This window comes from Benincasa hispida, chromosome 5, assembly GCF_027475165.1.
Source record: "Benincasa hispida cultivar pf3 chromosome 5, pf3_genome.v1.1, whole genome shotgun sequence".
Lineage (NCBI taxonomy): Eukaryota > Viridiplantae > Streptophyta > Magnoliopsida > Cucurbitales > Cucurbitaceae > Benincasa > Benincasa hispida.
The window spans coordinates 65,038,888-65,062,663 of record NC_143482.1 but is presented as its reverse complement, the minus strand read 5'-3'; the positions used below and the strand labels follow the sequence as shown (position 1 = coordinate 65,062,663).

The following is a 23,776-nucleotide window of genomic DNA, read 5'->3' as shown; positions in this document are numbered from 1 at the left end:
AATTTATTAAAAAAATTAGGAGCATATAAATAAGGAAATAAAAGATTCTCCTCCAACCCCATTTATATACAAATAACAAATTATAGAAACATATTAGATTAAGTTAAAAGTTTAAGAACAAAAGCTTTTGAGCTTATGCAAGAAAAGTGTCTAAACTTTAAAAGGAATTTGGATATCTTTAATGCCTAATAAATCTCAAAGTTTCTAAGTTTTTAAATCTAAATGGGTCCCTAAGTCCGTGACATTTTTTTTTTAAAACTTCGTGACGTGTTCAAAATTTTTAGAAGTTTATAGATCTATAAAAGTTATAATTGAATTTTGTGGTATAAAACTCTAAACTTTCAATTTTGTGTCGAGTAGTTGCAATATTCTTTTTTTTCTTTTTCTTTAAAAAAGACGTTGAATAGATTAAAGGTTTATTAGACACAATTTGAAATCAAGAACCAAAGAAAAAAGTTGAACGTAAGAAGACCTATATATTAGACTCTTTTATAAAATTTAAGAGATTTTTACATAAAACATCTTTTTTAGGCCATATATTTAAAAAATGTCTTTAAATTCAAATTTTTTCAAGAAAGATTTTTAGTATTATTTTTTTCACAAATTTACTATTTTTTATTATTTTTATTCCTGATTTTTATTTATATTTCCTTATTTTCTAAACTTTCTTAATAATAGAGAGAGAAAATGTATTTATTATGGAGAGAGAATATGTATTTAATATGATTTTTTTTTCATTTTTTCAAATGGAGAGAGAAAATGCATTTATTTGTTAAGAGTTTTTTCTTTATTTAATTTAATTGGAGAGAGAAAATGCATTTGATAAAATTTTATTTTTTTATTTCCATTTGTTTCACTTTTTTTTTTATTGCGGAATCATGGCTATTTAAAATATACTTTAGAATATTTTGTTAGGTATTTGAAAATATTTTAATCAATATATGAAATATATCATAGTATATAAATTAGATATTGATTCAATGTTTGACATAAATCATCGTATAATCTAATATATGAAATATACCATGATATATACATAATTTATATCATAAATAGCAATATATATCATAAATTTCATTTACAGTATATATATCTATTTAAGTAATCAGAAATCCCAACACATCAAAATTTATATATATCACAATACACATAAAATCTAAATAAAAAAAATCTCAATTAATTTTTATATTATAACAAATACCTTGAAACATTGTTAATATACCTTGGAACATATACAAAATTAAGATCAGTAGATATTACAATATACAAAATTAAGAGTATATATTGTTTAATCGAATTTATTTATTAGATATCACACAGTATATAAATCACATATTGACTTAATATTGAATAAAAATCACAATATATGTTAAATAAACAATGGTATATACAACAGTATATAATTCACATATATCAAGTAAAGGAATGTATATTCCCTTGGGGGTTTATAACATATATATTTAGAGTTTAAGGAAAAAAAAAAAAAAGTTCTCCTCGGTCTTGATGCGACGGATCTGTATAGGCGGCACGAACAAAGTCCATCTTCATCTCCCCATCTTCATATAGAGGTTTATAATACATAACCCTCAATTTTCATCTCTTATTCTTCTTCAGTCATGGTTACCACGGATCTGTATAGGGAACTAGATCTTAGTGCACAACACAAACGAAGGTAACAAATCGTGAATGGGAGAAAGAATCAACGAGAATACGACTAGCGGCTTACCTCGACAACCGAAAGTCGATGATGATGGAAAACGGTAGATGAATTAGGACGAACGACCGATTTTGACGAGCAAACGACTGATGAATGAGGACGAATGGCGCACAGTGGACTGGCGAAAGATGATCGAATCTGATAGGCGAATGGCGCACAGTGGACTGGCGAACGATGATCGAATCTGATAGGCGAATGGTGGACTGGTGAACAATGACAGCGACAGTTAGTTGAATCTGACGGGCGAATGCCGGCTGAGGGGTCAATGATTTTTCTTTTTTAAAAAGAAACATTAATGGGAGTGAAGCCCTAAGTCTGTGCATAAAGATGAGAGAATCACAATTATATATGTGTGTGGGACCAAAGGCTAAATTGTAAATAGCCACTGACATTAGTGGAAAAAAAAAATCAAGTCTTTTTTGTAAAAAAAAAAAATGAAATGTTCAAAATATTAATCTAATATAGCTCCTATTTTAAGCCCATTTATGTCGAAACCCCAAAATTTAATAACATATGTATACAAAATTAAGTTATTTGGGGCATTAAGTTGAGATAGGATGTCTGGAGTTCATATGTTTGTGAAATTCATATATCTGTGGAGTTGATATGTCTGTATTTAGGGTGCAGAATTATTTGTTCTGAGTTCTTATATCTGTATTTGGGGTGCAGAGTTAAGTTTATATGCCTAGGATATCTGATACAGTTTTTTAAACTTTAAGATCCCATTTTGTAACCATTTCGTTTTTAGTTTTTGGTTTTTAAAAATTAAGTCTATTTATTTCACATTTCTTGAAATGATTATTGAATTCTTAGTCAAATTTCCAGAACAAAAACAACTTTAAAAAGCTACTTTTTTTAGTTTTCAAAATTTGGCTTGATTTTTTAAACCATTGGAAAAAAATTAGATAACAAAGAAATAAATTTGGAGATAAAAGTAGGGTTTATAAGCTTAATTTTCAAAAATAAAAATAAAAAACAAAATGGTTACCAAACGGGATCTAAATAATATGATTTTATGATTATTATTTTTGTTTTAGAACTTTTTATTCAATAATTCTGCCCATCTTTGTTGAATAAAATATATATTGCAGTTTTTTCTTTTAATTTTTAAAGCATTTTCTTTCTTTCTTTCTTGAGTAATGAACAACAATTAACCCATTACATTTCTTACATAAAAATGGTTAAATAAAATGAGAAACCAGATAAATCAAAACTTTTGGTTTTTAATTTTTCTCCATGAATTTCATTATCATCTTCTTCCTATTGTTGCTATGTATTTTTACTTTATCATGATTTTTTTAATTGAATCTACCTTATCATCTTAGCAGCCAATAGAATGTCACCACATTTCTTTAACAATTTCACTTTCGACTCCTCCAAATTTGGAGGATCATTGGAGAACAAATCTCAATTTTTACTAATTCTGGGTAGAAAATGTTCTAAGAAAAAATCTTAATTTATGATTTTATTTTGTTATATGCTACATACCTTTTAACTACATACATATTTTTTGTCTAAATATTCTTTAACACTTGTTTTATATGTGAATTCAATTAAATAAAAACATATTTTTACAAATTTTTACATATAAATATTGCACTTAATGTTGACAAAATACTATTATTTATATAATCAACAACCTTACAACATACTTTAACAGTCATCAGTCTTATAATAGTCACAAATGGTTGTCAAAGTTGATTATAGAAGATGAATTTTGTTGGAATTTGTAGTTGGAGGTAGTTATTGGAGCCTGAAGTTAGTCGCATAAAAGGGGTATTAGAGTTGGTAGTCGGAGTCGTCAAAGGTGATTTTCAGAGCCCGAAGTTGGCTGCGCGAAGGTGATCATCAAAGTTGATCATCAAAGATGATTTTCACTAGAGTTTTGCAGTTGGAGGTGGTTATTGAGACCGAAGTTGGTCGCAGGAAAGTGGCATTAGAGTTGGTTGCCAGAGTTTGTTGTTGGAGGTGCTTGTTGAAGTCCCGAGTTAGTCTTCGGAGTTGCTCGCTCAAAGGTGATCATCAAAGTTGATTGTCGAAGGTGATTTTCGTGGAGTTTGTTGTTGGAGTTGGTCATTGGATTTTGTTGTCGAAGGTGGTTTTCGGCGCCTAACATTGGTCGTTAGAGTTGGTTTCGCGAAGGTGGTCGTCAGAGTTGTCATCGGAGGTGGTTATCAGAGCCCAGAATTGGTTGTCGGAGTTGGTCACACAAAGGTTGTCGAAGCCTAGAGTTGGTCAGTAGAGTTGTCATTGGAGATAGTTTTGGAATTCAGAGTTAATTTTCGGAGTGTGACGGCGATAGTCACCAACAGCAGCTGATGGGTGGAACCATTAAAAACACTAGAAGAAGGGAGAGTTAGGGTATCACACCCCCTCCAAAATTGCCCTCTTAACCTGAGAAAGGGGTGTGAAGACAGCAGTTGACAACCCTCTTATGACAATTACTATCCAACTTGTAATAATGAACCTGTATTTCTAGCACCTGTTTTGACATGATAGCAGTTAAGAAAATCTTATAGTAATTATATACATACTCTCATCTATCACTTAACTACACAGATACTACTTCAGAAAATTCGCATCCATTCTATTACAGTCATCCAGAGATCAGACATTTATAAGTACAACTTTTGACTCCAAAATTTCTACTCCAAAACCCAAGATGTATACAGACAAAATTAGGATTTAGAACATGACAAGTGAACCACCTAAACTTTAAATTACTGAAGAATTATGATAGTGACTGACTGGAAGATCTACTCGGCTTCAGGACGTCGACCGCTACCTAGAGAAAGAAAACATTTAAAAGTGCGAACTTAAAATGCTCAGTGAATGACTATTTAAAATAAAACAGATTTTAACATGAATAACATAGACATGGCTTCTCATAAAACATTAGATGATCACTTCTAAGGTTTAGAATTAAAATTGGAAACATGAAAGCATATCATATATTAAACCCTAAATTGAAGCTTATTATTATTCCCGTAAAGTAGCCTTATTCCTCTGTCTGAACATATGGGAGAGTCCTTTTGCTCAATCCCTAATAACCTTAGTTGAAAGAGAGCTCTTTTGCTCGATCTCATCAATGTCGATAATATGGGTCATATGTGCACGTGGAGATAGATTGGGTCCTGACTACCTTACCATACCTTTGATGTCGATGATCCCTAGTGTAACTGAAATTTGGGTACCTTACCATGCCTTCAATACCAACATTAGAGTAGGGTTTATACAAGGCATTTAAACATTTAAAACATATTACAAATGTAATAATAGAATACTCATGTGAGTTAACCATACTTCATAAATTTATGTTATCGCATAGTGCCTTGTAAGTATTAAGTATAAGTCATAGGCATAAATTTATTGAAATCACATGCTAAACTCACATATGAAATTCTATTTATTTGAAAACATGGGTCATGCTTCGAACAGATGAGTAAAGCATGCGTCATAGAAATCATGGTTTTAAAATTGCATGTTGAATCGATTATACGTTGGAAATCATATGCAACATTGATCATTATAAACTATTTATCAAAACTTGTCACTCAATATCTTAAGCTATTTATCCAAGGGTCTGTAAGCCTCTCCTATCTATATCTGCCTTAAAATAAGGAAAGGTCCCTTATCAGCATAAGTAGCTTCCTTTTGAGCTTAACACATAAACTTAACTTCATCGCATACTAGTAATTTCATCGAACCATGACCAAGGTTATCGCATCCTAACCCATCTCATTACATCATCTACGTTTAGCCATTTTACCTTACAACTTGCTGAATGGTGGCAATCCTTCACTCATGGTGCTTGGATAGGCACAGGAATGCCTCTCTTAGCCTATGCAGTGAGCGTCCACTCTACGACACACTCAACGTGTCTCGGTTGTAAATACTTTGTTAATATTTACACGCATCAACGCATATCATCGGTTGATCAGCTGCTTGCTTGTTCTCATGTGCAGATGCCTGCTTATTCATCCACAATACCATTTTAGATTTCAATGTTTTAGATTCCATAGTTCTAGTTCCAGCCATTAACTAATTATATTTCCTTTAATGAATCTGTCCATAAACATCTTAACTCCTTTATCTTAGAATTTGAGTATTAAATTCTTCTGAATAGGACAGAAATCTCCTTAATCTATCGAGCTTGTTGAGAGCTTCTTCATTTCCTTCCAAGCTTTCAAATGGCAACAACAATTCCTTTAAGTAAAGAAATTTTTTTGGCAAAACCGTTCTCTTCTTTGCAAGGACTATTTATACTTGGGCTTGCATGTAGGTTTATCTTAATTAAATGACACCTGGCATGTTAATCCTCAATTCAACGCTTCTAAGGCTGCCATGTAGCTCATTTATTAACTGATTAAGTTGAACTCTTCAGCTCAACTTCATCGCATTAGGGTTTGCGATCACGTAAGTCCTTTCTGGCCATCACATACTTCTATTCATTGTCGCATCCTCTGAATGACCCCTTTAATGCTTTGGTCCCCAACCACCTCATTTGCCAACTTAGCCCTCACCATTTGCACACAAGGTTGGTTGCATACTTCCCCCATACCAGCCTCGACCATTCCTTCTCATCCAAGAGCCATCTTACCTCTTCAATGGCCTTCCACATATCACATAGCTATTTTTATCCATAACGTCCCCTTCTTGGACTTCTAGCCGCATAGCGTGTCATAGCTCCAACGCATAAAATCTTCTACTTTCCTCTAAGTGTTAACTTCTTTCTACTTCACCTGAGAGCTTGACATTCTATACTTAGCATTTTTTTTTCCTCATTCAATCTTACATACATATACATTAAGCCTTCCATACATTGTTACTAACACAACATCATAAATACATATTACAAGAGCTTAAATACATAGTTAAGAGGACTTAAACATAATTAGCTAGTAAAACAAGATTAGGGGTTTACATAGGGTGAGTTGGTAAAAGATACCAACTAGGCTCCACCAACAATTAAAGTTGGTGGACCAAACATTGAGCTGATATATTATACCGACTCAACTCAACTCATGTTGGTGAGCCAAACACCTCCTAAAGGTTTTAGATTTATCAAGATACTTTAAAGTTCAAACACAAAGTATATACAAGTTTGAAAGTTTATAAACTAATAAGTTAGACCCAATTTGATAACCAATTGAATTTTGAAATTAAGCTTATAATATTACTTTCACCTATTAATTTACTTGTTTTGTTATTACCTTTTAGAAGTGTTAAAAAATAGGCCAAATTTTCATTGATTAAAGATTCAATATAATTAATTAAGAAAGATGAAATATGTAGTAACAAATTGTGAATAAACCAGCACAAATTTCTAAAACTATTATTATTATTATCAGTCTAATAAATATTACTATTATTATCATCGTTTTGAGAATGAGCAATATTTGGGTGCATCACAAAATACAAAAATCTTTTTGCATTCTACTCTCATCATATCAAAAACATAATTAAAATATTTAAAAAACGAAATAAGAAGAAATACCTTTCTCAGCATTTTGACTAAGATCAAGTGTACAAAAATAAGTACAATTAAAAATGCATCTAAGTATTTTTATTTGAGAATATAGTCAGTCATATTCTCCTCCATTTTCAATGGGTTCATCTCAACTACATTATTTCAACATTGAAAGGATTGATTAAAATATCATTAAAATGCATCCTTAAAAACTTTCCATATATTAAACCAATCATCGTGGAAAAAGATCTAATCAGTAATATTAAGAATCGTCAACTTGAGTATAGCTCCTCCTTCTATATATGTATGTATGTATGTATATACACGTGTGTGCACGTGAATATTTATATAAATGATGCATGAATGCTATAATTTAACTCTTGAGAAATTATAAATTGCATTTTATGATCACTATTTAATAAAAATAACATAATTAATGGTGTTTTGACTTAGGGTATTCGTGGGTTGGGTTGGGTAGAGTTGAATGATCTTTTAGATCCAACCCAATTATTCGGGATCCTTATTAAAAAAATGAACCAAGCCAAGGTTATATATGTTCCTACTCTCTCTTCAAATAAAGATGGAATCTTTTTTAGACCCTCTCGTTCATGATCGAATAAGATAGTTGTCATCCTTTTGAATTTCCCACATTCTAGTGGACTTGCTTTAAATACATTTAAGGTTGTTGTGCGTTCTTTGCTTACACCAGGAGAAGAGGAAACCTACTCTCATAATATGGAGAAGACTAAATTGTTTCAAGCACTTATAGAACCAGAAATGTCCCTTGTTTCAAAGAGAGGAGGACGGTTTATTCAACTTTCATTTAATGGTTAGAGGAAAAATTGAAAGCTAAGCAGTGACAATTCTAAAGATTCCCAAATGGATCTGAATAACTACTCGATCTCGATCAAATGGCTTTGGATCTGTCTCTACATCTGAAATATCTGTAAGTGGTCTAAAAAAAGAGCAAAAATCATACGATGTGAAAGAAGATCAAGAAGATAATGGGACAAAGAAGCAAAAAAAAAAAAATGATATGTGTGAATGAATGGAGAAAATGATTGAAAAGAGAGTTCATGGTTGGGTTGGGTCGATTCGGGTTACTCAGGTCATTTATTTAAAATTTTGTTCTAAAAAAAAGTAAAATGTAAATAGGTAAAATCTAATTTAATTATTTTCATATATTGAATTAAGATTAACAACTCAATTTCAACTTATATAATTAAAATTTTCTTTTCAAAGTGTTAATAAATTATTTTTAAGAGTTGTTGGAGAATAAATTATTAAAAAAATAATGAAATTAAATAAAATTAAAATCAATATATGTATAAATAATTGTATTATAATTAACAAAAAAAATATATTTTTAAGTTAATAATAAATTCGAGTTGATTTGGATTATATTATGTGAATCCATGAACCAAATCAATCCAATTGAGTTTATAACCATGGTTTAGGTTGAATTGATATTTTTTCGTCATGGAACTTTTTTAATATCTCTAATTTTGACCCAAGCATAGAAGAAACTTTATTTGGGCCCATCGATATGGTATGCAAGGCAAGAAGAAGTGGTAGTAGGGACTTGGGAGCAAGAAAATCATATCACAATAAAAAAAAATATTTAGGTGTTGTCGCTACACAAGATTTTGTGCAATCCAATCATATTCAATACAAATTTCTGTGACATTTTTTTTCTAAAAATTTCAAATTATTATTATTTTTTAGGTTTTAATCCTATCATGATCTTGAACTTTAAGTGTTGTTCTATTTTAGTTCCTATTAATTAAATGGAGAGGTAGCTTATATTTTTAGATGGTTAAGTTGCCAAATAAATTAGGCACACTAAAAGTCTAAGATTTCAATTTTGAATAAGGTGGTCAAGCGATTTTTTGTAAAAAAACTCTAATGTCATTTTGAGTTCAAGATTTTTACCCAACATTCATTTTGCTCAACACATATACTAAATGTAATTTCATCCTTAAACATATTTTGAAGTGTTTTTCCTTAAGTTTAGGATATTTCTATGATTCATTGAGATACTTTTTGTTTCTTTTCCTCCCAGTTTGTCTTATTCTTTATGGTAACATCTATTTGAAATTTTTTAGAGTTTATTTTTTGTGGACTATTTTAATTTAGTCGCATTGTTTTAGTTTATTTTACATTATCATGGGATGTTGTATTCTTTAGTTAAAAAGTTTTCATTATTGCCTTTGCTGAAACATTTTCATCGAAGTTCAAACATTGAATCAAATCTTTTTTAGATTGTATAATAGAAATCGCCCAACATAAATGACAAGAAATTATAACCATAAAATTTTTAGCATAAAGTTGACCAACTTATACATCCTAATCAAGCCAGCAAGAGGCTATTCATCCAAAATACAAGTCACCTCACATGTCCGTGATAGAGTTAAGAGAATCTTAACATCAAGGACCAAAATAAACATTTTCAAAAGTTTAAAGATTTGAACATTTTCTTTAAAGTTTGGGAACCAAAATAAAATAAGATTCAAAATTCAATAATCAAGATAGGATTTAAACCTATGCAATAAAGAGAATTGTATGGCATATAAGGGCAGTCATGTGTCACACTCAAACTTTCAAGTACAGGATAGGTGATTGTACAACACTTGTTCTAATCCGACGAACAAGTCAGTCATGTAAAAATTGAAAGTCGTGAACAGCATCGGTATATGTGTAGCATCCACTCACGTTTCGAGGGGAAATAGTTTTATAAATGTATGAGAAAAAGCATTGAAAACAATCATTAAAGAATGCATTGAAGATTGACATTTGTAAGAAAACTTTGATGGCAAAGAGTACACTAATACATTATATCGGAGATTTGATTAGTGGATTTCTTCTATAGTAAAATCTAAGTAATTTCTAATATTTCTAACTTGTATATCAAAACTAACAAACAGTCACTCATATGAAAAACAACATGAAATAAAAAATACCTTATTAGACTTAAATATAGGATGGTTGGAGATGAATTGAACATGGGACTATAATTAGCCTTGGACATTAGACAAGTATACCTAAAATACCGTACAGTGGCGCTTAGACTGCACTTAATAATTGGCCTTTCAGAATTGAGATATTAGAAAACAAAACGACCTTTGGGAATACTTGATGGCGACACTTCGTTTCTGTCGTCCATCCCAATTTGCCAACGGATAAACATGTGTCGTTTTACAAGAATATACAATCTTTCTATTCTATTCTACCACCTCCAAAATCCCAAATCCACACCAATTCTATACCAATCTATATACAGTAGGGTCCCAAACAATACCAAGAACCTAATCCTAATAGAATCTCGCGCTCCTCAGGATAAGGTTGCAAAAATTTCTTCCGAGTTCCAACTACCCATTCAAGCGAATGAATGAATGTCATTTTTCTATTATATTTCTGCCCCATTCATTGGGCCATACGTGTCACAAGATGATTTATTATATAGTTAAAGCAGAGTGGATAAGTATAATGAACTGTACAACAGACTCTGCTTTAACTATAATAATCTGGTTACTTCAAAAGGTGAAAACCGTATAATAATCTGGCACATTCTTTGACGGCAAAGGGCAGCGACGTCAATCAGTGGTCAAATCTCCAACTCTAGGAAGTGAAGGTGAAGAGCATCAAGTAGAGAAAGAAAATTATAAATACAATTTTTAATCATGTACTTCCCATTATGTTTCATTTTAATATATTTTAAAAATTTTCATTTTGAATTATATATTTTTTTGGTTATTGAACTTCTAAAAAGTTATCTTGATCTCTTTAAAATGAAAGACCACGATGGTCATTTTCAAAGGTTGGATCAAAACAGAAGTACAGGAACCAAAGTAATACCAAAAAGTCATTATACTGTTTACCATTAGTCATTACGTTTGAGGGGAAACAAAAACTCTATATTCCATTCTGGAAATGACACAAAATCATGTAATAATGAATATGTTAAAACTCCATATATTCAAATTTAATCATCATTAAATTTCCAGGATCTTCATAAAAACAATTCACTTGATAATGACATCATTAGACCACGACTCGAGCTGAACTGTGTAAATAACACCAAGTTGGGTACATCAAGCAAGATGGAGACTGAATTTTCAATGCCAGACAAAATCACAGAGCCAATTGAGGGAAGTGTTAGAACTTAGAACTTAGAACCAGTGGGACTCCCCCCCGTGTATGTGTGTATAATCATGTCCTACCCTATCTCATTAAACGTTGACAAAAAGAAGGGGAACAAAAAAGGCCTACTTTCCACTTTCCAGACTGATCTTATTATTAATAACAATTTTTGCAAATAAATATTGACTAAATCATTGAAAAATAATTAACTTGTTGGTTCAAGTTAAATAATAAATTCACCCAAAAACTGCTGAGAACATCAAGCATAAATAAATGCACTTTTCAATGAATGAAGTAGAGAAAGTTTCATCTGAAGTAAATATACAAAAAGAAACAACTATGTTTTCACAAAGGAGGAAGTGGTCATGCGTCACTTACAGTGCTGTTTTAATAGGGATGAGTCACTGCTCAAGATGTAATTTTTACATTAAAAAAGAAAATATCAATCGTAGGGGCAAGCTTACCAACATAAAAAGGATAATCTAATCCGCAGAAAGATATGCAAGGCCCACACCTTTATCTGGAGAAGCACAAAACCAACTTAAGCAGTCAATTTTCGAAGCAATAAGGATGCCCACAAATCACAAACATATACCACATATGATCAGTTGGATAACATAAAATAATATTAAGAATCCAGCAATGACCACCCAACATGAAATTTATTCGAATGACAGTCCCAATTTAGTCTACACACTAAAAGCCAATCATTCAAATAACTTTTCCCTGTTATGGATGAGTATGGAATTCACTATAACCTGTTAAAGATGCTTTATAAAGAGAACTACTTTAGATGCTCCGCTCCTCCCAGGCCAAAAGCATTGCGGCAGCAAAGCACCTTTTTAGTCCATGATTTTTATACTATGCAATCCATCGGACATACATACAGATATTAACATAGGTCCGTACGTCAAACAAAATGCATAGTTAAAGATAAATTGATGATTGTGTCCTAGTATCATATTCATGTCGACCCAATACTAATCTTATAAAGTTTCACCAACAACTGTAAATTTTTAAATAGTTCAATGTTTCACTACGTATGCAGGTTATCAACAATTTTCTGCTAACCAGACAAGCAAAGTTGCTGCTTGAGTTTGTCCTCTAGCTATTTATATCCTACTTTTTCAACAAGTGTAAACAATTTATTGATTTTTAGTACAGGAACAATTACGACGATATATATATATATATATATATATAACCTTTTTTTAGGAAAATCCACCCAATTTTGACTTGTTCGTGATACCAGATGGAACATAGGCAATGTAGAAGAAATGGTGGGGGAGGGGGGGAGAGATGAATAGAGGTGACAAATAGAGAATGTGTTCGTTGTCGAGAAATCAATCAATCAATGAGAAATTTAAGAGTGCATCCATTGCGGGTCAAGAGATGAAGTAAAAAAATTATGGATTCAAATTGCATCTCATCCACCTATATTTTAAAATCTTAATGTTATTTTATAGGTAAAATAATATGGTAGCAATGTCTATGAAATGAAACAAAATGTAAATAAACTGGCTCAATACTGACAAGGGGAAGAATTATTTGACTGCAAAAGTTCTGAAATTTGAATAATTTACTGTATTGGAAACTAATCAATTTTCCTTTCTTTGGCTAAACTATGGAAATACCTTTTACTCATTTGTTTAAAAAATATCTCTATTCCTTTATTCTTTCAAAAAATACAATATTACTCTTGACCTTTTGTAAATATTTCAAAATTACTATTAGAGTAAAACTATGTTAAAAATTAAAATAGTGAATAGAAATTGGGATTTCGAATGGATATAATAATGATCTGAAATCGTGAAGCGAATTTTAATTCTAAGCCATTATCACACTGTTTTAAATCCCAATTCTCATCAAACATTATAATAATAACTTAGGAGTAGTTTTTAAATGTTTATGAAAAGTCAAAATAGTATTACAACTTTTGAAATACTATAAACATGTTCAAAATAAAAGACAATTTTAATTCGTTTTGGTTGACTATACAATATAACCTCAAGTTGGCATGTTCAACTCCTCCAAGGACATCTTAGTAGTATTATATATATCTCTAACACTTTAATTTTTCATGAATATATTTTTTTATTACCACATTTTATGCATAGACATCAATTTCCCGCTAATTTAGGGGCATAGCAACTCATGCTTCCAAACATGTCTTGCCTGAGTTTGTAGATTCAAACTTTAAACCTAACAAGACTCTACTTGAAAGTCAAAACAGTAAAAGAATGGGAAACGGACGCTCATGAAGGAACGAGAAGAAAAATCCAAATGACTTACTATCAGCAGATGGCTCCTGTGCTCTGCTCCTGTCCTTGGCTGACCAACACGTACGGAGTAAATTAATATTGGAAATTTCCAGAGTTTCTGATAGCAGAATTATATGGCTTCTAAGTAGTGAAAATTAGGACCTTCTAGTCATTTTAGCTTATCCTATTTAGTCGGTAATTGACGTTCCTTGATGTAATCTTTTTCTAGAGTTTTTCCCTGTTTTCATTTATCAATAAAATATTTCTTTTATCAAAATAAAAAATATCCTTAATTTAAGAGATTGATTTTGATATACCCGAATTTTTAAAAGTTTCATTTTACGTTACCTTTCAATTTTAAAGTTTGATTCAAAACAAAGCTTGCAGTTTTTTAATGAAAATTTTGCATAGGTTTATGTTAACACATAAACTCATATTGTCATCTTCCTGCAGTCCTTCACCCCTCAAATTTACAATCATGTGTTAAAATGTTCATTAAGCAAGACACAAACTTTTAAATTTAACGACAAAAGCTTTCCATAGTTTAAAAAACTTCAATCTTCAAGGTCAAAATGAAACTTTTCAAATTCAGGATATAATTAAACGAACTACATAGTTCAAGGGTATTTTCGATACTTTAATCAAAGCTAATTGCACCATAAGTTTCAAGTGAACAGTAAGTTTGGACTTGAGATATTACCAAGTTGCAGAACTTGCTACTTCTATATCAGATGCTTGCTCCCTGTTGCCTGTTCCATACAATTGGCCAATGGCAGTAGAACAATCCAAATCCTAGAAGGCAATAGCGATTTTGCAACCATCATGATTGAGGAAACGGGCCCCAACCTGGTGTTTCAAATGAAATCAAGTAGTAAAAAGGAATGAAAAAAATGGGTATCAAATTCAAAAGTGGTAGTTGGAAGCAACTGTAGGATTCAAAGTTCCTGGCAAGGAATAGAATGAGAAATTGAAGTGCAGTATCAAATTTTGTAAGTAACGTTTTTCAAGGAAGAGTGAGTGACTTTTTCCTCAAAAGCTATAAGTTTGGGCACTAACAAAAACAAAAGGTGGGAATTGTATGAAAGTGGGCGATCCTGACTGTAAAGGATCATGGAATTTAAGTTACAGTTGATGGAGAGTTTACAGCAACAGGCATAATTCAAAATTGACTAATTGATTGGGAACTAAAAGATCTGTTTTCAAGCTAAGATATTAACTCTCAAAGAAAAAAGAAATTCAAGATAATGGAACTATGCAAAGAACTTTACACAAGCATAACCCATAAGTTAATTAAAATGTCGGATGTCGCAAAACTTACAAGTAACTCCTCAGTAAGATTAAGTTATTTCCACAAAATAAAAATAATAAAAATAATAAAAATAAAAAGAAGAGGAGGAGGAAGAAGAAGAAGAAGAAGAGGAGGAGAAAAAATCATAAATAAAAACTATAAAATTCAAAACAATTATTTCGTTTCAAGCTTCAAAGGTCTGATTCGGGAGAGTCGGTGACAGGGAGGTCCCATCCAAACCTGGATACAGGGGAGACATACAAGATAAAATGTCGAAGTGGACGAATTTACCCTCCATAGTTTGCGCACGCGCCAGGGAAGATCGTGAAGAACCACTTCCTGATCCATCCAGATACATCGTATTCACGTGGCTCTCCATTGCAAGACAAACCCACCAGTTCCGATTGCTGTATCTCCCTATTCGTCCCTCCTTCCAAACGAAGGTGCGATGAAATCGCCAGCAAAAAGAAGGGAGTTTAGCAAACAAGGAGATGCTGTGATAAACGAACTGCAGCAATATCAGCGAGGGAGCCAAAAGCACACCGACCCAGAAAAACCATCGACTGAAATGGCCGGGACTTCGATAAATGACTTGCCGGACGTTCTCCTATCGAACATACTGACGTTGGTCTCCGATACCCGGACGAGGAACTCTCTGTCTCTTGTATGCCGGAAATTCTTATCTTTAGAGAGGGCGACGCGCTTTTCACTCTCACTGAAGGGGAACGCTCGAGACCTCTACGGAATCCCGACGTGCTTCAGATCTGTAACCCACTTGGACCTCTCGCTTCTCTCGCCGTGGGGACACGCGTTCCTCTGTTCGTCCCCGGATCCCGATCTCCTCGCCCACCGCCTTGGCGCCCTGTTTCCATTAGTTACCTCTCTCACCGTCTATGCGCGATCCCCAACTACCCTTCAGATTCTCGCACCTCAATGGCCAGGATTACGCCACGTTAAGTTGGTTCGGTGGCATCAACGGCCTCAATCCGCTCCTGGGGAGGACCTCGCCCCCATTTTCGAGCATTGTCGATCTCTATCTACACTGGACCTATCGGAATTCTACTACTGGACCGAGGACATTTCTCCAGTTCTCCTAGCCAACCCCCTGACAGCCCGATCAATTTCGAAGCTAAATTTGATGACGACGTCGTTAACTGATGGTTTCAAATCGACGGATATACAAACCATTACCGAGGCTTGCCCCAACCTCGACCAGCTCCTCATGGCGTGCACGTTCGATCCCAGGTACCTTGGGTTTGTAGGAGATAAAACTTTATCTGCTATAGCTACTAACTGTCCAAGACTTAGCCTTCTTCACCTTGCTGATACATCGACATTGGCGAGTGCTCGAGGAGACCCTTCCGCCGATGGGTTCACGCCAGAAGACGCAAGGATTAGCACAGCTACTCTAATAGAGCTATTCTCTGGGTTTCCCTTGCTTGAGGACTTGGTTCTGGATGTTGCTAAGAATGTCAGGGATAGTGGACCGGCACTAGAGGTTCTTAACACTAAGTGCCGAAGATTGAGGAGTCTTAAGCTTGGGCAGTTCCACGGAATTTGTATGGCTGTCGACTCGCGGCTTGATGGGATTGCCCTTTGTCAAGGGCTCGAATCGCTGTCGATCAAGAACTGTGCGGATTTGACAGATATGGGTTTGATAGAAATTGGTAGAGGGTGTGTGAGGTTATCCAAATTTGAAGTGGAGGGATGCAAACAAATTACAGTGAAGGGTTTGAGGACAATGGTGAGTTTGCTAAAGAAAACTCTCGTGGACGTAAAAATTTCTTGCTGTGAGAATCTTCATACCAAAGCATCTTTGCGAGCTCTAGAGCCAATTCAGGATCGGATTAGTCGTCTTCATATTGATTGTGTGTGGGAAGGTGGAGAAGATTACGAACTTGAAAACGATGCTGCAAGTAGTTGGAGTTTCGACCTCGATGAAGTCGATGAAATTACCATGCCGAGCCATAATACTGATACTACTTGTTCAACGGATGGTCTCTTTGAGGATGAAAACTATGGTGGATATACAAGAAAGAGGAAGAGATCCAGGTACTCCACCGACGCTGATTGTTCACTGTCCATGCATTGCAATGGTAATGATTTGTGGGGCAAGAGATGGGATCGTTTGGAGTACCTGTCTCTTTGGATTGGAGTTGGTGATTTTCTGAGTCCATTGCAATCAGCTGGTCTAGATGATTGCCCAGTTTTGCAAGAGATTCAGATCAAAGTTGAGGGAGACTGTAGGGGACGGCAAAAACCAATGGATACATTTGGGTTAAGCATCCTTGGACAATATCCTCAGTTAACAAAGATGAAGTTGGATTGCAGTGACACAATAGGCTATGCGCTGACCTGCCCATCTGGCCAAATGGATCTCACCTTGTGGGAGAGATTCTTTCTGAATGGAATAGGTAGCCTAAGACTTACAGAGCTTGATTATTGGCCACCACAGGACCGGAGCTTCAATCAGAGGAGCCTATCGCATCCAGCCGCAGGGTTGTTAGCAGAGTGTCTCACTCTAAGGAAGCTATTTATACACGGAACAGCTTCTGAACACTTCATGAATTTTCTGCTTAACATTCCGTATCCGCGAGACGTACAACTAAGGTTGGATTACTACCCAGCACCGGAGAATGATATGAGTACAGAGATGAGAGCTGGCTCTTGCAGTCGCTTTGAAGCTGCACTTAACAGCCGCCAAATCCCAGATTGAGATCAAATGTGCCGGCGCTTGTTCTAGTTAGAAAGAAAAATTGTATGACTAGTTCCTGTTTTAGGAATCAAAACACGCCACTTTTTTTCTCATCATTGGTTACTTTGAGATTAGCTGCATCAGTTTCACTTGTAATTTCCCCATCTTTCATGAGAGGAATCCATTAAACTTAGTGCTACTGTAGATGCGTGAGAAATTAACAAACTCCTTAGTCAAAAGATGTGAACTTTTTACTTCTGCACCAATGAATAAAGATACGATAGATTTAAGAAATGTACTGTTGAAAGATTTTCAGAAATTGAACTAGTTTGATCTAAAAGCCTCTACCATAATCTCTGTAAAAATAAGTCTAATGTGGGAGTCAGAACGAGAATATCTAGTCACCTACAGCAATCTATGAGGTTGTTCTAGCTCTACAAAGTAACGATTAGGATGTGATCATGTAAGGACGAGTTTACAGCTGTATGGCTATAGATGTAGAGCCAGGCCGAAGATTCCATGTCCCTATAAGTCAACACTAATCCAGGTTATATTGTACAACCTGACCTTAATAACCTTTGCGGTTTAGTCTCTACCTTGAATCTTTAGTTGCTAGCAGACTAACTTGCCTAGACAGAGAACTGATGCCATTCAATTGCAAACCTCCTGTCTTTAGTAGCCACTTGAGTGTCCTCGGATACATTGCTGCTCTGGAAAAGTATTCATCCTCCACTGGAAACAGCTCAAGACGACCATTCAATCGTTTTGAAGTTCCACGAATGAGGATCCAATTTACAGAAGACTGCCCCATCACTATTCAGAAGTCAAGAAGGTGATGGTAGAAAAGCCAGTTGAACCTCCTCTATCTATTGTGTGCATCTCAAGTCAACACCGTCTCACCATAGTAGCAAGAGTAGTCAGGCAAAAGCATGTCCATGAGTAAGAAATATTCTTAGAGATGCATCCAATGCTCTACATTACTACCACTACTTTCTAGCTGAACTAGTAATGTTTAGTTAAAAGACCGAGTAAAAAAATAGAGGACCCAACACTACAAAATAGAATAAAATTTAAATTAGTAATGATATGACCAAGTATTAAAAGGATTTTTATTAGAAAAAAGAAAAAGAAAAATAACATAAGACTGCCTGAGCTCCATACTGCTATAATACTAGAAGTTCAATAATTTTTTAATGCGATTGTCATTATTGGACCAACTCTTTAGTGATGTATTTTTTTTGTTGATTTATATTAATTAATATTTCGAACTTATGATCTTCAAAAGAACCAAAATTCGTGCAAAGTCTTTTTTTCAATTTTTCAATAATCGGTGCATCTTCCAACTATGATGTGATCAAGTTGGAGATCAAAACTATGAACAACTGGTGCAGTATCATCTTGTTTTACAGATTTGTGATTAACAAGTTTACTAGAGCAGTTATAAATGGTCGTCTCCCAAAAGATAGGTGATTCAAATCAAAACAAAAGACAAGCTCCAACAGAAAAAACAGATGCTGCTCAAAATAAAGAGAGGAGAAAAATCTAATTATATGTATCACAGGTACAGGATGGACGCATTCTAGAGCCATTTACAACAATGGCTTCATACAAACCCAGATAAAAATTAACATAAAAAAGCAGAATGAATCAGTAACCGATTAATGTAGGAGCGAACGTAAATTTCAAGGCACATCTACAACATCGAAACTGTGAGTATCATATATTCATATAACTCAGCTCTTGTATGGTTATCATTCAGACATTGCAGGATAACCATCAATTGAGCACCTCTACAATAAATATATAAGAAAACAGCTATGTCTTCCGGTAAGGGAACTCGCTGTCATAATGAATTAAATGCCGAGAAGCAACACACATGAGGCACCAAATCAGAAAAACTTGAACTGATCAGAGAAGTGAAGATACAAGATGACCAACGTCCAGAGACTAAACAAATGACATACCTCTAAATGGACGCTCTTATAACAAAACTCTTCAAAGCTTTGATGAGATATTCCCCAAGAAAAAAAAAAACCTGTCCAAGTTTCAACATCTTTACCAGTTGTTCAAGAAGTTGACTACACCAAACGAATGACAAAACAAACTCCCCCAATCAATTCAGGGAAATTGAGGTTAAATATATGATCGAAAAGTAGTAAACACACCAATAAAAGATCAGAGTTCCAAGTATAAAAACAGTTTCAAATGGTTAGCGACATGTGCTTCATTTAGACAACTTTAACTAACCACAGATTTCTTGGTTCACGGTGAGTATGAGATAGTGGACCGGTTATTCCCTAAATTTTAGATTCCAATGATAACGATACAGTAATAAACAACGACAGTCACCAATATTCAAACAAAAATATGAATGTCCATAAACTTCAATCCCGTGAGATTTAGTGGACACTTCTCAATATCCTTTCAGGCCAATTGGGAATTGGCATGGCCTTCAATTCTCTAATGTTAAAGTCCGTAATCAATATTAAACAAGATGATTTGGTTCTTCGAAGTAATAAAAACTCATACCTCCAGCCATATTTAAGTTTCTGCAAAGTGCCGATTCCGAAGTTTGCCCCACCAACCAGGCATCAACGGATCGCTATTTCTGAATCGGAATCCTCTCCTCAATGCTAAACAGTGAATTGAAGAAGACATTGAAACTCTCCCATCCACTGCCTCGATTGTCGCTCTTATCACATCCCTCGGGCTTCCGGCGATTGAACATGAGGTCGCCGATCGACGCCCATGGCAATGGTTTTTCCTCGCAGAGACCAGACAGACGGAGAATACAGTTCGCGCTTTTTTTCCTCCGCGTTCCAAAAGTAGTGTGCAAATATAATTTTGGTTTTTTTTTTTTTTTTTTTTTTTTTATGTTTATTGAAAATTAAAGGTTATAAGTTATAAATATTAGACTAAATTATACACAATAGACCTAAATTTTGTACTTTCTCTCCTTCCATTTTCAAAAGTTTAAAAAATGATTTAAAAATACTCTTACCATTAGTTTTGGATTAAAATCCTTCATATTTTTGTGTCAAAATATCCCTAAATTATGAAAAGTTTCAAAAATACCTTAAATTTTGAAAAAAAAAATTTAAAAACATCCTTACCGTTATATAAACATAATTGTTAATACCGTTTCACTTTTATATTTTCCATATTTTTTTCTATCCTCCCTTCTACAATACCTTCTTACTCTTTATATATATATATATATATATATTAATTGATTGACATTTGTTTGTCTAAAATAAATAAATAAATACAACTACACATTTCAGTTAAAGTACATGGACTAGAATAAAGAAAGTCCCAAGGAATTTTATGACTTAAGTATATTAACAAAGTTGTACGTTAGTAATTAAGTGTGTGTTGATAACCAAACACATTTTCTTATTTGACTATTTAAAATTTTGGTATGTCTTGAGTGGAGATTTTGATTTTGGAAATTTGTGAGCTTTTATGTTTTAACTTAAGGACTACTTGAGGGTAGAAATATCAAGTAAAATTTCAAAATATATTTTTACGTCAAATACAATAACTCTCCTTAAAATGATAAACAATATGCATAAATAGGATACACGACAATAAAAGGCATATGAGAATCAATTTCATTCAAACATGAATTTCACAATATAAAAATGTATAACTCTCCTTTAAACCAAGCAGTCCCCTTCTATTAAGAAATATCAATAAATTTCAAGGTGATAAAATCATTCAAGTAAAATTAAAATACCAAAATATCAAATATTATAAGGATAAGTATCAGATGTTGAATAGCAAATAATGATATCAAATAATAGCAAAATAACATTAGCAAATACAAATATAAGCATGGAAGCAACACAAATGAATTTGTACCAATTTTGAACAATATGCTATCGAAGAATCAAGAATGTAGCAATTTTATAAATACTCCCCCTATGAAAAAGAATTTGTCAGCTCTTCAGAAAAAAAAAAAAGAAAAAAAAAAAAAAAAAAAAAACAAAAAAAAAAAAAAAAAAAAAACTCAATTATCAACTTTTTTAACATAGGACAAATAAAGTACTCAAAATGATTTTCATTCAATAATATAAACCATAGTATATGCATAACTTCATGAGTTAATCAATTTCAATCAAAAGAATAAACAAATCATAATCAAAATGGCAATCTTTTGCAAAACTCAGTATCCTTTTCCTCAATACTTTTCAAGAAAAACACAAGAACAGAATAGTCGATTAAATGGCCAAAAAGCCAAAATATAAGTGTTGAAAAAGAGAGAAGGCAAGAACACAAGATTTACGTGAAAAACCTAGATCAGGGAGAAAAAAACCACGATAGAGACTGATTTTTTATTATTGAATTAATACACAAAGTTCAAGAGAATAGGCCAAATAAATAAACTAGTGGGAAGCCCTAAGGTACATGCAGTTACTAAAATACCCTTAGGGTTACAAGCTATTTTTCGACACTCCCCCTCAAGTTAGGGCATAGATATCAATAAGACCTAACTTGCTGATGCAATAATCAAAGTTTTGTCTTAGTAACCCTTTTGTGAGCACACTTGCAATTTGCTGATTTGAGGGAACATAAGGAATGCATATACTTCTGTTGTCAAGTCTTTCCTTGATAAAGTGTCAGTCGATCTCAACATGTTTTGTTCTATCATGCTGAACAGGATTATTTGCAATACTTATTGCTGCCTTATTGTCACAGAGTAATTTCATAGGAAGCTCACCGCCTTGATGAAGATCTGATAATACTTTCATCAACCAAATTTCTTCACATATCCCTAAACTCATGGCCCGATACTCAGCTTTTGCACCACTTCTAGCCACAACTCCCTGTTTCTTGCTCCTCCAGGTCACTAGATTACCCCAAACAAATATGCAATACCCAAATGTTGATTTTCTATCAACAACAGACCCTGCCCAATCAAAACCAATGTAGGCTTCAACGCAACATTTATCAGATTTCTTGAACAATAATAACTCCTCACCAGGAGTACCTTTCAGATATCATAAGATGCGTTCAACTGTCGTCATGTGTTCCTCATAAGAGACCTACATATACTGACTGACAACACTAACTGCATATGAAATATCGGATCTCGTGTGACATAAGTATATCTATTTTCCAATTAACTGATGATACCTTTCTTTATTGATCGAGACACTGTTACTAATATTGTTGAGCTTTGAATTATATTTGACCGGGGTGGCAACAGATTTGCACCCAGTCATTCTTGTCTTCTTTAGGAGGTCAATAGTGTATTTCCGTTGGGATACAAAGATCCCATCCCTTGACTGGGCTACTTCCATTCCAAGAAAGTATCTTAACTTCCCAAGGTCTTTAATCTCAAATTCCTTGGCCATATTTTCTTTGAGTTTCATAATTTCATCATCTTCATCACCAGAGAGCGCAATATCGTCAACGTACACAATGAGAACTGCAATCTTCTCTGAAGTTGACTTCTTTGTAAATAGTGTGTGATCTAAGTGCCCTTGGAATACCCTTTTCCTTTTACAGAGGTGGCAAATCTGTCAAACCAGGTCCTCGGGGACTATTTTAACCCGTATAGTGACTTTCTCAACAGACAGACTCGCTGTTTGAACTGATCTTCAAATCCGGGAGGAGGATTCATGTAAACTTCCTCCTCAAGTTCTCCATTGAGAAAGACATTCTTTACATCCAGTTAATGCAAAGGCCAATATCTGTTAACTGTAACTGACAACAATACTTGGATAGTATTGAGTTTAGCTATGGGAGAGAATGTCTCAGAGTAATCTATACCAAAGGTTTGAGTAAACCCTTTGGCAACTAACCTGACCTTGTACCGATCAACGGTTCCATCTGATTTATACTTTATAGTGAAGAACCGTTTGCACCCAACTGTCTTGTGCCCTTTGGGTAGGATCACCTGGTCCCACGTTCCATTTTTCTTAAGAGCCCTCATCTCCTCCATAATAGCAGTATTCCAAACTTCAATTTTCATTGCTTCTTATATGCTACTCGGTATCACCCCTGTATCTAAACTTGTAGTGAAGGCCTTAAATTCAGATGACATGTTACTGTATGTCATGTAACTATACATAGGGTACCTTGTACATGACCGTACCTTTCCTCAGGGCTATTGGAAGCGAGAGAAGCATCATACTCTTCCAGACCATTAGAATTCCCACTGTGATCAATAGTCTCCTCTACCTGGATTTTTATCTTT

The 23,776-nt window shown here is 33.8% G+C and overlaps 1 protein-coding gene and 1 long non-coding RNA gene across 4 annotated transcripts; one reads left to right on the top strand and one right to left on the bottom strand.

Annotated features, from left to right (window-relative positions):
• Positions 1-10,256: 10,256 nt before the first annotated feature.
• Positions 10,257-20,385, bottom strand: LOC150036344 (uncharacterized). Of its 3 annotated transcripts, none has more exons than XR_016529741.1 (6): positions 20,101-20,385; positions 19,536-19,606; positions 14,289-14,434; positions 13,620-13,658; positions 11,792-11,847; positions 10,257-10,805 (listed from the first exon to the last, which is right to left on the bottom strand). It is a non-coding gene; the product is annotated as an uncharacterized LOC150036344 (long non-coding RNA). The 3 variants fall into 3 exon arrangements; XR_016529742.1 differs by having other exon boundaries at positions 19,536-19,649; positions 20,101-20,239; XR_016529740.1 differs by lacking the exons at positions 19,536-19,606; positions 20,101-20,385 and having other exon boundaries at positions 14,289-14,603.
• MAX2 (RNI-like superfamily protein) lies at positions 14,812-17,865 on the top strand. Its single transcript, XM_039033046.2, has one exon. It carries the CDS (start codon positions 15,325-15,327, stop codon positions 17,590-17,592), a length of 2,268 nt encoding a protein of 755 aa, XP_038888974.1. The 5' UTR covers positions 14,812-15,324; the 3' UTR covers positions 17,593-17,865.
• Positions 20,386-23,776: the final 3,391 nt, after the last annotated feature.

Coding starts and splice junctions, on each gene's coding strand:
- MAX2 (XM_039033046.2), top strand. CDS start 15,325: ATGAAATCGCCAGCAAAAAGAAGGGAGTTTAGCAAACAAGGAGATGCT.